Source organism: Crocuta crocuta, unplaced genomic scaffold (assembly GCF_008692635.1).
Source record: "Crocuta crocuta isolate KB4526 unplaced genomic scaffold, BGI_CrCroc_1.0 scaffold415, whole genome shotgun sequence".
Lineage (NCBI taxonomy): Eukaryota > Metazoa > Chordata > Mammalia > Carnivora > Hyaenidae > Crocuta > Crocuta crocuta.
In genome coordinates this window covers 780027-792268 of record NW_027531525.1, presented here as the reverse complement: position 1 = coordinate 792268, position 12242 = coordinate 780027, and the positions used below count along the sequence as shown (strand labels likewise).

Below are 12242 nucleotides of genomic sequence, written 5' to 3'. Positions count from 1 at the left end.
TGTCTGCTTGTGCTGGGGGTGGGGGAAGGTGATGGCACCCGGCAGCTCCTTTGTTCCCAGAGAAGTTTCCCCATGATCCCCGCCCCAGCACATGCTCTGAAGTTAGTAAACCAGTCTCCCTCCTGTACACCCTCAGGTGCTTCTCATTGTGCTGCTTCCAGGCCCTGCCTCCATGGGTGTGTTTGTCGTGCTATCTCTTTAAGAGCTGGGATTTGGTTTCCTCTTGCCCTACCAGCTTTCCCTTGAGAGTGCTGATTTTTGTGTTCCAGGTTTTAAGCCCTGCTATTTGTAAGAATTCTTGAAATTCCACCCCTCTGGTTTTCAAAGCCAAATGTTATGGGGGATTTGTCTTCCCCATAGGGGCTCCCTGGTGTGAGAGTGTGTTTCTCTCTGTCTGCGGACAGTCTCATGCTCCCTTAGTGGGTCTGTTTAGCTCCTTCCTACCCTCTTCAGTGTGGCCTCTTCTCTACATGTAGCTGTGGAGAGTTTGTTCTGCCAGTCCTTAGGGTCATTTTCTGGGTTATTTACACTGGTGGTGGCTTTTATCTAGTTGTATCCATGGGCCAAGGTGAGTTTAGAGTCGTCCTACTCTGCCATCTTCCCTGGAAGTCCCGTATCATCCCTTTTCAATGAGAAGAAATCTCCTCAGGACTTGTTCACGTTATTTTTATTTTACTCTCTGAATACAAATGAAGAATTATATAAACTCTAGGTATTTGGAAGAATTTGGCATTCATAGTTTGCTTCTCTTAGGTTTAGAAGAATCTGAAAAGGATGAGAAGAGGGGGAGATCTTTCCCTTTATCTTTCATACTTTGTCCTTTACAAGTGCTGAATTTTCTAACTTATTTCTTCTTCTATCAGGAGAAGACAGATCTTTTAATTTTGTCATTACATGACTAGAGTAGTGGAAGTGTTTTGAATCTTCTCATAAAGTTAGATAAATTTCTTGGTTACTGGAGACTACAGTTTTCCAATCTGAATAATGAACACAGCCAAGCTGAATGACAGTGGTTGAGTTTTCAGTTGAATGCATTTTTATCTTCCTTTACAGAGTTGGTAAAGAGTACAGATGGGAGTGGAGCTAGGCCTCATGTGCTAATTGTGATTGTAATTTTTTCCTTTCTGAATGAGATATGAAAACACAGACATTCCTAAAACTGGGATCCTCATGTTTACCTATATGACCACAGGGAGATAGGAGATGTATCTGTAAAGAACGGTATCATTTTATCTTGTTTTTGTCTCCTTCCTTTCAGGTAACCAGTTCTCCCAACTGTACAGACATGAGTAATGTCTGTCAACCAACAGAGTTCATCTCTCGGCACAACATTGAAGGCATCTTCACTTTTGTGGATCACCGCTGTGTGGCTACTGTTGGCTACCAACCACAGGTGAAGAGCTAGCGCTGTGACACCACTAATACTTAAGCCTGTTTGCCTTGGCTTTATTGACATTATTAAGTCATGTAATTCCAGAATAGCCAAAACATACCAGCCCTAGGTCAGAAAAAGAGATGACCCTATTCTATCAGTAGCTAAGTTTACTCTGTGCTTCCTACCAATATTATTCATGTCATCTAGAAAAATACAACTTGTGAGACCAGGTTGGGCATCAGGCATGAATATGTATTTGTTTTTTCTTACTGATATTAATACAGATAATAATGATGCAAAAGTGTCATTTTAATTAGTTATAATGGTATGACCATTGCTAGATAATTTTTGTAATCAACTAGGTACCCACAAAATATGTAAATTTGGCCAGTTCTTATGATTTTATTGAGATTTCTCATTCAACAGACTAGGAAGCTAAACCAGAGTTGAGAAATAAGTCATTATACAAACTTTCAAAACTACATGGCCAGGAGGGACTTCTGGCTATGGCTCTGTGAAGAAGTTGGTAAAAAAGAGGTCTGGAAACAAAGAACGAACGTGGAGGACATACACTGCCTGATTCATCGTCTGTTACCAGGTTGTCATCAGGGTAGTGTGGTATCAGTGTAAGGATAGATACATAGATCAATAGAACCAGAATAGAATTTCTTTTCACATTTATGTTCAAATGATTTTCCAAAAAGATATCAAGACAATTCAGCAAGGAAAAGAAGTCTTTCTAACAGATGGTGATGGAAAAGTTGGATATCCACCCCCCTGAAAAGGATGTAAACTCGTAACCCACACCATGCACAAAGATGTAAATGCATGAGAACTAAAGTTATAAAACTTTTAGAAGACTATAGGAGACTATCTTTGTGATCTTAAGTTAGGCAAAGATTTCTTATATGACACTAAAAGCATGGTTCACAAAAGAAAAAAAAACTCATAAGTTGGATTTCATCAGAATTAAAATTTGTCCTCCTAAAAGGACATCATTTTTTTAAAATTTTTAATGTTTTATTTATTTCTGAGAGAGAGAGACAGACAGCGTGAGCAGGTAGGGTCAGAGAGAGAGGGAGATACAGAATCCAAAATAGGCTCCAGGCTCTGAGCTAGCTGTCAGCACAGAGCCTGATATGGGGCTCAAACCCACAAACCGTGAGATCATGACCTGAACCGAAGTCGGACGCTTAGCCAACTGAGACACCCTGGCGCTCCAGAAGGACATCATTAAGAAAGTGAAAAGACCATCCACTAACTAGGAGAAAATACTTGCAAATCTTATATCTGAAAAAGAATTTGTATCCAGAGTATATAAAAGAACTCTTAGAACTCATTAAGATAAACAGCCAGTAAATAAGGGGCACAAGATTTGCATAGACATTTCACCAAAGAAGGAATAGGAATGGCATATAAAAAATTGTTCATCATAGGGGCACCTGGCTGCTCCAGTCAGTGGCGCACGCAGCTCTTGAGTTCGAGCCCCATGTTGGGTATAGGAATTACTTACAAAGAAAATCTTTAAAAAAACCAAGATGCTCATCATCATTAGTCAATAAGAAAGTACTTATTAAAACTACAGTGAGATACCACTATATGGCCACTAGAGTCCCCACAGTGAGATTCCACTGTATGTCCAGTATAATCAAATAGTGGGGCGCCTGGGTGGCTCAGATGATTGAGCCTGACTCTTGATTTTAGCTCAGGTCATGATCTCATACTTGATGAGATCAAGGCTCGCACTGGGCTCCGCATTGACAGTGTGGAGCCTGCTTGGGATATTCTCTCTCTCTCTCTCTCTCTCTCTCTCTCTCTCTCTCTCTCTCTCTCTCTCTCCCCCCCCCCACTTCCCCCATACCCATGTGCACACACTTGTGCTCTCTCTCTCTAAATATAAATAAAAACTTTTTAAAAATGTCTTGCGAGAATGTGGAGAAATTGGAACCATCACACGTTGGTAGACATGTATGATGGTATAGCCACTTTGGAAAAACATTTTGGAAAAAAAGGAAAAACGGTTTCATAAAAAATGAAATGTGACTTACCCTACAGTGTAGCAATTACACGCCTAAGTATTTAGTCAAGAGAAATGAAACTATGTCCAGATAAAGAAAGATTTTTATTCACAGTTGTATTATTTTAAGAGCCCCAAAGTGGAAAACTCAAAATGTCTATTAACCAGTGAATGGATACACAGACTTTGACATATTCATGTTAGGATACTGCTGAGCAATAAAGAGGAATATACTTTTGATACATGCAATAACATAGATGAACTCAAGAATCTTAAATGTAAGAAAACAGACACAAAAAACTACATGCTGTATAATTCCGTTTGTATGACATTTCTAGGAAAGGCGTTACTAACGTAGAAAGCAGGTCCCTGGGTGGCTAGGAGATGGGGAGCAGGTGTAGCCTACAAACAGGCACAGCTGAGTCTGGGGGCAGTGGACATGTCCTAAAATGGAACAGTGGTAATAATGGTAGTTGCACAACTCTATAAATATATTAGAGAGCATCAAATTATAGACTTAGAATGAGTGAATTATATGTTGTACGTTAGCCCTCAAATCTATAAGAATGCAGTTAAAGTAAACAGATAATATTCTGAAAAAGAAAAATGTTCTAGAGGCCATTTGCTTAGCAGATTCTGTATTTTGGGTTTTCTTTGTTTTTTTTGTTTTTGTTTTTTTTCTCCCCACTTATAATCCTAGGATAAAGACAGGAGAAATAAAATCCAAGTCCTTTGCTGATAGGCCATGAAATTAGATGATCATAAAAGTGTCCATCTTACTCTTCTTTTTCATTTTTAGGAACTCTTAGGAAAGAATATTGTAGAATTCTGTCATCCTGAAGACCAGCAGCTTCTAAGAGATAGCTTCCAACAGGTAACTTTTTCCCGTGGTTTGGATCTGAATAATATTTTTATTTAATATTTGTCATCATATTAATTCCTCAAATATTTATTGACCACTGATCGAGTACTGTGACAGGCACCACCATAATCTTATGTTTAGTACATAGCCTGTGATTTTAAGCCACACAAAAAAAGGACCGGTATTTTGAAACTATGGATAACGTCCATATTTTGGCTTTGGCTACTCACTGTCTTATACCTAGCTAGCTGTATCCAAAAGACTCATATTTAAAATATTCGAGGCCTCACTGAACTGTGTATGGTAGTAGAAATATTCATTTCACAGTTCTTTTATAGATAAGTAAGAGTTAATGGCTTTTTTTAAACCTCACAAATAAGGATTTTTTGTCACTATTAAATGTCTGAATTTTATACAGATTCTTAGACTGATGGCTCATATCCATCAGCTCATTCAACTTTAATACTGATCTTATCCCCAGTGGCTTTCTCAGAGCTAATACCTTCACCATGAAGCTCCTTGAGCTTTCCCAGTTCAAACTCGGGCTTCTTCAGCATTTTTACCTTTCTAACAAAGACACCATGAAGTAAATAAATAGATCAGCAAGCTTTTCTATGTCTTTTCTGATGCTATCTGGAATCAGTTTATTTACCATTTCTTTGAAGTCATTTGCACTCTCAGGTTATGATTTCTACCATCTTTTTCCAAATTTGGCAGACCTGTTGGTGCTGAGCATAAGAGGTCTTCTGATTAATCTGACTGATGTGATTTTTAGTAAAACCAACACAAAATAGACCAAATAACCACTGGTAGTCTTAACATGAACATGAGCTTCAATCATTGTCTGCCACTTTTTGACCATGGAACATATTTTCTCACGGGTAAGATTTATGCCATGGAAATTAGGCAGTTTTTGCCCTGAACATCCTCAGTAATTAGCTTGAATTTTGTAAATGCAACTTCGTCATTCACGGCAGATCAGCAGGGCTCACTTCAAAAACATGACCCTTGAGTCCATCAGATGAGATTTTGATTCCATACGTTCTCATGAGTAGTATTTTTCCAGTATTTCTTACATTGAACGTAACTGGTGCCTTCGCATCATAGCAGTCTTTCTGAGAAAATGGGTCATCCACTTTCTCTTTCATAAGGCATTGGTTCTTGCCAACCTCCATGGTGCTGCCCAAGGAGCCAAAAGACCAGAGTTAACTCTTAATTGCAAGCTGACTCAGTTGTTATTTTCAGGTGCTAGATTCTGTAAATATCTGGTGAATTTAATTTCAGTACAGATTTGGCTTTAGGAAGCACTCTAATTTTATATTACACTAATTTCTCTCTTTAAGCCTCAGTAGTGTCCTTAGGAATACAGTAGGTATAATAACAGTACTTAAATTCAGAGGGTTGTTGGGGATATTAAGTAAGACCAATGCATTTAAAGCACAGAGCCCACCTGCTATAGAAAATCAGATGGTGGCAGTGAAATGGCTCTGTCTCCTGTGTCCTCAGCATTAGCAATTCCATGTTCAGCTGCAGCTCACAGAAGAGTCACATTTCGTATATGTGTAGGCTCAGAAAAACCATTCTGACTTCTGTTGAATCCATTCAAAACTAAGGACATGGACCTTCAGTGTGAGAAGATATTGTACAGTATATTTTAAATCCTTGAAATTCCAAATTCTTGACATTTTGGCCATAGAGTATTATCTTATCACTTCTGGAAAATGTTTATTCCAAAACAGCTTTAATGACTCATTTAGACACTATATAATAAATATCAAGGTTGTTATTCTGACATTAGTTGCTACTGTGACTTCAGAGTACCTAGATAAAGGTGCTTTTTAATGTGTGGTCTCCAGCTGCTTGCTTGATTGCTGATTTCCTGATTTTGCTATCTCTTTAAGTCCAACTGAATTTATATTTCTTTTTCAGTAATAAATTTAGTTATTTCCAGTGAAGCTTGTTTTCCTTTTTTTACTCTTCCATCTTGGTTACTGCAGTAACCAAGTGTTTCATGCTTGATTTGTAAAAGGTGTGTGTGTGTGTGTGTGTGTATGTGTGTATGAAATGTGCCATTTTGTTACTACTAAGTAAAGTACATACCATTTCCTACTGTAATTGTTTCTCAGCTTGTAACGTTACCAGTTATTTCTACACTGTTTGTTGCTTAAATACAAATGTTACCACTTTTTCTTAAAAAACAATATAAAGTAGATATTTTGAAGCACTGGGCTTATACCTCCTTGGAATAGATATATACTGCAATCAGGTTTTCAAAGCCAGTACTTAGTTGTGTATAGATGTTATAATATTCATTCTGCGTATATTACACAGTGAGCACATGTAAGAATTAAAGGCTGCTTAGTATTGTAAAATGCAAATACTCATATTTCCTTTTTATCATGCAGTTAATGTTCTAATAGAAAAGCACATAGCCCAGTGCTGAATGTATAGTAACTACAAAATAAATGTTAGTTACAAATATTATTATTTTTTTACTGTTAGGGAGGGACAGTCAAAAGATAATTTTTTTCCATAATTACTTTCTTTTAAAAAACAAAATAAAAAAAGTAAAGCCAACTTAGTTTTATTTATAGAAACCTCTCAGTTGCTGTGAAAACAGAAGTTCTCAGGTATGGGGGGAAAATCTAGGATTGAGGAGCAACATGTGAGCTATTTCAGTGTCAAACCAGAACTTTCTAGTATAGACTTGTAAAGCTAGATCAGTAGATCTTTAAGGGACTTTCCAAGGGAAGTGGGAAAACAGTCTTTACTCTCCTGGAAAAAATTGTTTCTCTTGTTTGACTTTGACGAGAGTGGTCAGATAACTACTTAGGACTCTAGGAAGAAAATAAATATACCTCCCATTCCTTAGCACTTAGTTTTCACTCTGCATATTGTTTCATCAGTAACATTGAAAGAGACTGGTATTTCAAGGACAGTGACACAAGAATCTTAGGTTTGTAGAAATGGGAAATTTAAAAAAAAATCTAAAGAAAATTTTTTGTGGGTTTCACTGATAGCATGAAAACTTTTTCAGGTGGTGAAGTTAAAAGGCCAGGTGCTGTCTGTCATGTTCCGGTTCCGGTCTAAGAGCCGGGAATGGCTCTGGATGAGAACCAGCTCCTTTACTTTCCAGAACCCTTACTCAGATGAAATTGAGTACATCATCTGTACCAACACCAATGTGAAGTATGTACCATGAAGGCCTTGACCAATGTTGGGTATTTCTCGTGGGCCAAGTCTGCATAGCCTGATCAAGCTGTCTCCTCCTTTTCTACTTCTGGGATAGTAAATACCGTTAGTTTGAAGTTCTTCCTCTTCCAGCTTACTACAGAATTTAGAGCAATTCATCCAGGTAGAATAAGATTTTAACAAACAGTAGTTTAAAGAGTAAGTTCTAAGATGTGAAGGGTTTGTATTTCAACTTTATGTTTCAACTCTTTCTAGAAAGGATATTGTTTTTTTAATTTTTTTAAACATTTATTTATTTTTGAGAGATGGAAAAATAGAGCAAGAGCAGGAGAGGGGCAGAGAGAGAGGGAGACACATAATCTGAAGCTCTGTGTCAGCACAGAGCCCGATGCAGGGCTCACACCCACGAACCATGAGCCCATGACCTTAGCCGAAGTCAGACGCTTAGCTGATGAGCCACCCAGGCACCCCTAGAAAGGATATTGTTTTATACAACAGTTTATTGCTCTGTTCTGGTAGGATTTTCCTTTAGAGCAGGTGTCTGTAAACTGTTTTTGTAAAAGGCCGGATAATAATTATCTTAGCTTTGTGGGACATATGGTCTCTATTCTAGTTACTCAAGTCTGCTATTATAGCATGAAGAGTTCTTGACAAATGAAATGAATAAAGACAGCTATGTTCCAACAGACCTTGATTTACAAAAACAGACAGTGTACTGGATTTGGCTCATGGACCATAGCTGAGCGCAGAGCTACATCCACTCTTACTAGTTTCTGTTGCTCAGTTCCTTGATTCCTTTCCTTTTGAGCTTTTCTTCTTCAACTTTGTAAAAACCAGTTTTACTGAGATATAGATTGCATGTACCATATACTTCACCCATTTAAAGTGCATACTTTTTTTTCCACTACATGCTGATTCCCCCTGAAAGAAATTCTGTACTCCTTAACAATCATCCTCCCCTCTCCCCAAGCCTGTATGACAACTAATCTACTCTCGGTCTCTATAGGTTTATTCTAGGCATTTTATATGAATGGAATCATATAATACATGATTCCTTATGACTGTCCTCTTACGCTTAGTGTAATGTTTTAAGGGTCATCTCTGTTGTAGCATTTATATGTACTTCATTTTTTATTGCCAAATAATATTCCTTTGTATGGAGATACATTTTGTTTATCCATTCATTAGTTGAAGGTCATTGGGTTATTTCTACTTTTTAGCTATTTGGAACATGGCTATGAACATCTGTGTACTGGTTTTTATGTGGTATGTTTTTATTCTCTTGGGTGTATACCTAAGAGTGGAACTGCTGGGTCACTTGGGAACTCTGTGTTTAATCTTCTGAGGAATTGCCAAACTTTTTCAAAGCTTCAGTACCCTTTTACATTTCCATCAGCAATGTAATGAGGATTCCAGTTCTCCACGTTCTTACTATCTCTTTTATTATTATAACTGTCCCACTGGATGTCAATAGTCAGGTTACTGCTTTTCCATTTAGTCTACCTGTATAGAATTGCCCTTGAGCCTGGCTCTTGAAGATCTGCCTAGAAATAATCATCAAATATAAATAATACCTGTGACAATACGGAGTCTGTGTCTTTCTAATTATAGTGCTTTTAATATTACTTTCTAATTAGTATAACAGAGTGGATTGAGTTAGAAATTTGTATTTACTTAGGACTCAAGTACATGATCATGTTCACTGTAATTTTCTAGGGTTTCTTTTTGTTTTTGCATCTTTATATTATAGAACAACCATTGTTTTGTGTTTCCATTTTGCTTAAATTTAGAAAATTTTCAGTCCTTTTAAAACTTGTTTCTGAAAATAATGGTGTTCCCCATTTTTACATATCGTTTTGCCCACTACAATTTGCTTTAAATAATTCTTAATATTTTTAAAATAAATATTTTTTATTTTTTAAGTTTCTAAAAATTTTTAATGTTTTTTTAAATTTATTTCTGAGAGAGAGAGAGTGTGAGCAGGGAGGGTCAGAGAGAGAGGGAGAAACAGAATCTGAAACAGGCTCCAGGCTCTGGGCTGGCTGTCAGCACAGAGCCCGATGTGGGGCTCGAACCCACAACCTGTGAGATTATGACCTGAGCTGAAGTCGACGCTTAACCGACTGAGCCACCCAGGCGCCCCCAAAAATAAATATTTTTAACAATAAAATTTGGAAACATTGGAAAAGTTATAAAGAGGGGAAAACATTCTTACTATCCTAAAAGACTCTTTGTTGTTTGTTTTTATTTTATTTATTTATTTATTATTTTTAAAGTAGACTCTGTGTCCATTGAGGGGTTTGAACTCCTAGCGCTGAGATGGAGTCTCATGCTTTACTGACTTAGCTAGCCAGGCACTCCACAGAATCTTTGTTAATGTTTGTGTATGTATTGTAAGTTTTTTTACCTACACTTTTAAAAAACAGTGTACAGATACACACACACAAACACACACACACACACACGTATATAGTTGGTATATACAGTACCTAGAAGTACCTAGGATACCTAGAAGGATTTGACCCTATGCAGGATAAACCACTGTGCCATGGGACATCATTTTTGTTTGTACCTTGTTGTCCATGGTATGAAGTATTTGCTGAATCTTAAGTCACAGGTTACTTAAAGGATTAGACTTCAAAGGGCAATTTATTAGTTACAGCCTCACCTACAAGTAAATGTATTTAGCTTTATGTTCAAGCAGTGTCTCATCCTTTTATTCCTCTCTGTTCTGTCTGCTCTCCTTTTTCCCAGGAACTCCAGCCAGGAACCAAGGCCTGCACTGTCCAACACAATCCAGAGACCACAGCTGGGTGCCACGGCTAATTTGCCCTTGGAGATGGGCTCAGGGCAGTTGGCATCCAGGTGAGAAATGGTAGCAGAATTGTTTATTGATGAGCCTGGGGAGTGGGCTTCTGCAGTTCTGTTTGTTTGTTTGTTTTCTTTCTTTCTTTAAGGGACTCACCTGAAACTCTTTCGGCCAGGGGAGATTTTTTCCCCAGATTAAAAAAAAAACACAAAACTTTCTCTTCCTCCCGGCCTTTAAACATACAGGCAGCAGCAGCAGCAAACAGAATTGGACGTGGTGTCAGGAAGAGATGGACTGGCTGGCTACAACCATTCCCAGGTAAATGTGTCTGTTTTGAGGAGGACCGTGGGCACGTCCCCTAGTGCCAGTCAGAGTTCATGTGGGTGTCAGGGTTGCTGAATTGTCATGTTAAATCTTTCATGGTTATTTTTATCATGTGTCCCACAGGTTTCGGTTCAGCCTGTAACAACCACAGGGCCAGAACACAGTAAGCCCCTTGAGAAGTCAGATGGTCTGTTTGCCCAGGATAGAGATCCAAGATTTTCAGAAATCTACTCCAACATCAATGCAGGTATGTGTCTTCCTCATTGTCCTTTTAAATTCTCATGTAGATCACTTACTGATGTGCCTACTACTGCCCAGCGTCTCTCCACTTAATCATAATACCTCATGAGTAAATAGGCACTTGCTGAACTAATGTACTACAGCCCCTTGACTGGCCCTCCCCCCGCTCCTTTTGGTCCACAGATCAGAGTAAAGGCATCTCCTCCAGCACTGTCCCTGCCACCCAACAGCTATTCTCACAGGGCAACACATTCCCTCCTACCCCCCGGCCGGCAGAGAATTTCAGGTGAGCCCCTCATGTATGTGCTGCTCTAGGGGGCAACTGAGGCATTCAGTTGCTGAATCCGAGTGTTGTCCTTCCCTGGCTTTCTCTGGTTATTTCAGACAAAGCGGTGGAACTTGTAGGGCTTATGACAAGGCAGGCTGCTTTCCCGCCTCCTGTTTCTCTGCACCTGTCCTGTGGCTCTGTTAGGTTCCATCTCTGTGTGTCCAGAGCAGTGTGTGACTCTGTCAGCTTTTCTCATCTTTTCCAAATTCTGTTACTAAGATTTCCTAACTCCCAGAGAAGTCAAAGGGATCTAGGGAAAGTACTAGATTGTCCTGTGATACCTCGATTTGGAGATAAACCCATCCTTTTAATCTTTTCCCGCACTGTGTGTTCACTCCTAGAAACAGCGGTCTGGCCTCTCCTGTAACCATCGTCCAGCCGTCAGCTTCTGCAGGGCAGATGTTGGCCCAGATTTCCCGCCACTCCAACCCACCGCAGGGAGCAGCCCCCACTTGGACCCCTAGCACTCGCCCGGGCTTCTCTGCCCAGGTAAAGCTGCTCCTCTGTCCCTCCCCTGTGTACTAGATTTTGTTTGGTTGGTTGGGCTTTTTTCTGTACGTAAAATTATTGTCATCTGTCTTAGATATCTTCTTCCCAACCTCTACCTTCCAATTCTTTTTTGTTGTTGGGAGTAGCTAGATAATTGAAAAAACAGATAATCCCTAAATATCAGACTTTATGGTTTTCACATACTTGCTTTAAATCAGAATTGTTCATATAGAAGAACATGTTAAACAGGTTTCATTTACATACTTGTTTTGGAGTCAATTCTGAGTTTCCATGTTGGTTAGTACTACAAAGTACAGGAACAAAGGAGAAAAANTCACAGACTGAAACAGGCTCCAGGCTCTGAGCTGGCTGGCAGTCAGCACAGAGCCCGACGCGGGGCTCGAACCCACGAACCGCGAGATCATGACCTAAGTGAAAGTCGGACGCTTAACCGACTAAGCCACTCAGGCGCCCCCAAAAAAATGTGTTTAAAAACCTTATGTCATATATATTATATGTATGTTAAGCTTGCACAGTAATTTTTTTTAAGTTTATTATTTTGAGAGAGCACATGCATGCCAGTTGGAGAGGGGCAGAGAGCGAGGG

General features: G+C 39.0%; 1 protein-coding gene and 1 pseudogene across 2 annotated transcripts in view; one reads left to right on the top strand and one right to left on the bottom strand.

The window, feature by feature from the left end:
- ARNT (aryl hydrocarbon receptor nuclear translocator) overlaps window positions 1-12242 on the top strand; it is a 73176-nt gene that overhangs the window by 56410 nt on the left and 4524 nt on the right. For both annotated transcript variants that reach the window (XM_077772654.1, XM_077772653.1), the window contains exons 12-19: window positions 1259-1393; window positions 4192-4266; window positions 7292-7443; window positions 10201-10311; window positions 10501-10573; window positions 10703-10826; window positions 11003-11105; window positions 11489-11636. In XM_077772654.1, coding sequence (XP_077628780.1) covers window positions 1259-1393; window positions 4192-4266; window positions 7292-7443; window positions 10201-10311; window positions 10501-10573; window positions 10703-10826; window positions 11003-11105; window positions 11489-11636 — 921 coding nt within the window. The remainder of the gene's footprint in view (window positions 1-1258; window positions 1394-4191; window positions 4267-7291; window positions 7444-10200; window positions 10312-10500; window positions 10574-10702; window positions 10827-11002; window positions 11106-11488; window positions 11637-12242) is intronic.
- On the bottom strand, window positions 4677-5429 carry LOC144238724 (small ribosomal subunit protein eS1 pseudogene; annotated as a pseudogene).